At 40.7% G+C, this 2,464-nt stretch overlaps 1 protein-coding gene across 1 annotated transcript in view; it reads right to left on the bottom strand.

Annotated features, from left to right (window-relative positions):
- Nucleotides 1-242: 242 nt before the first annotated feature.
- Nucleotides 243-2,464, bottom strand: part of LOC307270942 (basal cell adhesion molecule-like) — a gene marked incomplete at both ends in the record, with an annotated part of 6,358 nt that continues 4,136 nt past the window's right edge. The window contains 3 exons of the mRNA XM_080054832.1: nucleotides 243-422; nucleotides 822-909; nucleotides 1,653-1,723. Of these exons, the coding sequence (XP_079910958.1) occupies nucleotides 243-422; nucleotides 822-909; nucleotides 1,653-1,723 (339 nt within the window). The remainder of the gene's footprint in view (nucleotides 423-821; nucleotides 910-1,652; nucleotides 1,724-2,464) is intronic.

Raw genomic sequence — 2,464 nt, 5'->3', positions numbered from 1 at the left:
CACAGTAATATTTACAAAGTAAGTTTTTTTTCAACCACAAGAAAGAGAAATATAGGGTTAAAAAAAACACTCTTTCTGCCTTTTCTCAGGCTAGGATGAACCGATTTAATTTTTTTTTGCACATTTATACTACATAGGATCTCAGAATTCAATACACCTTCATATTCAAACCGGTGAAGTAGGCCTTTAATATCATAATTTCTATCCAGGCCCATATAACATCAGATTGAGCATTTACTCACAGTAGACGGTGACGTTGACGCTATTAGACTCGACGGTCCTTATTGCTCCCGGGACGAAGAAGCTGAGCTCACAGGAGAAGAGAGAATCCTTGTCCTCCTTCACGACGCGATACTCCAGTTTACTCTGAAGGTTGTAGAATCCACTGGTGTCCCTGGTTACCAGCGTCAAGAAGTTTATGTCTGGAATATAAAAGAAAAGACAGTTTAGATATGGAAATACAGCTCATAGCCAATACTGATACCAGAATAAAGCAACATTTTACACCGCATCCTAATGCGTTCGGACTTAAAGCTGGGGTATATGATTTCTGATTGGTCAAAGTTAACATGAGCTGTACACTTTGACCAGTCAGAGCGAGGCTCCGATTCTCTATTCTTATTGGCTGTTGGGACTGTCCATTCACTTTGGCACCGATGTTGTTGGTGTAGAGCGTGTCAGGGAGGGACCATAGGGGAGGGACCAAAGAGAACAAGTGGAGCGGTTGAGGTATTTGGATTCGAATCTCTATCCCAACTGCTATTTTCTCCCCAAATCCTCCACCCCAGCTTTAAATAGACCTCTAACTGTTTCATACTCACGTCCTGCGGTAGAGACCAGCGGTCTGTTGTTCCGGTACCAGGTGATGTTTGGTTTGGGGAAACCGTTACGAGTCTCACATGATGCAACCTGGACGGAGAGAGATAGAGAGTTATAGTCAACAAAATTATTATCTTTATTTATTATTCTAATGTTTCGTCTGTTTACAGTTAACCCATTCAAACTAGCCAAAAGGACTGTATTTGTTCAATAGTGTTAAACAGCAATCGGTTCTGACCGAGTGATTTGATTGGACGAGAGACATTCCATGAGCGATGCATGAACGCTGATATAGATCAAATCAAATCAAATCAGTTTTATTTGTATAGCCCAAATATCACAAATAGACGTTTGCCTCAGTGGGCTTCACAATCCATACAATATGATACAATATGACACCCTGCCCTTACACCCTTAGCTCGGCTGAGAAAGAAAAAAATAGGCCTTCAACATCACTGGGACTGTTAACCAAACTGACAAAATCCCTCCGCTCACTTACGATCGACAACATTACTACCTCTCATGTGATTTTGCTTAATTAGGATTCAGTGCAATGGGAAGAAAAGTGATTCCATTATGGGATGAGGAAGACAATCTACTTCCTGTAGTTTTTCTCAGCAGGGCAATTCTGACCAATGAGTGAAGAGAACATTCTGACGTGGCTCATGAAGCTGTATTATGATTCTTCACCAACTCATGAACTGATTCAAACCAGATACATCGAAAAATAAGTGTGAAAAGGGAACCGATTCTGGTGCCCACGAAGGAAGCCAACTAGAAGCGGACTGTCAGGTGTGTAGCGCCCTAAACAGACTGTAGTTAAGTGTACTCACCACTGGCAGCCCCTCGTTGGTGACTGATATCCCGGTCAGGGCGCCTTCGATGGTCGGAGCCTCTGGAGGAGCTGAAAGAGGAAAATAAAATCACTTTAAGACTAAATATCTCTATATAAATGATGATAGTGGTGATACACTTTGTTCACATATCAGTTTACAGAGCCCAAGTCATGAAACAAATTGTCCTTAAGACTTGTATATGCCTATAAATAACAGAAAGATTTTTGCTAGGTTTTAAGTGCTGTGAGAGAAGACTATTAACACTGGATTTTCTTTTATCTTACACACAGTACAGACAGGTAGTGGATCATGAGGAGATATTCACTGATTTGGACAAAAATGTATTTTGTCAACAAGCGTTCTCCAGAATCACTGACTCCACCTTTAAATCAACTAGTCTTCGAACCACACACATCCCTAGTTGTTTTACGTTCTTACCAAACACTTTGAGCACAGCACTTTGTCTCTGCTCTGGTTTGATGAAAGCGCTTTATAAATAAAGTTGGATTGGATTGGATAGTTTTCCCTCAGCATATAATCGTCGAGTATTTTCCAGTATTTCACCAGGATATGAACATTGACATTATAAGCTTTTGACCAAGCAATATCTGTTGTTTATATGAAGAGAAAAGCTTAAACTACAGCTATATTATTGAAATGTCCTCCTTACCAAAGACTTTGAAGATATAGGGAGGACGCACAGGGGGGGGGGGGATTTTTTAACTCTCTTAACTTGTGAAAATGAACAAGTCGACTAACGACACACATCCAGTTTACAGAGGCTAGGCTGTGTATTAACACGCCCCTAG

This window comes from Ammodytes marinus (genome assembly GCF_949987685.1).
Source record: "Ammodytes marinus genome assembly, contig: scaffold_506, whole genome shotgun sequence".
NCBI classification, from domain to species: Eukaryota; Metazoa; Chordata; class Actinopteri; order Uranoscopiformes; family Ammodytidae; genus Ammodytes; species Ammodytes marinus.
The sequence above is the reverse complement of the archived record's forward strand: the minus strand, read 5'-3'. Positions and strand labels throughout refer to the sequence as shown.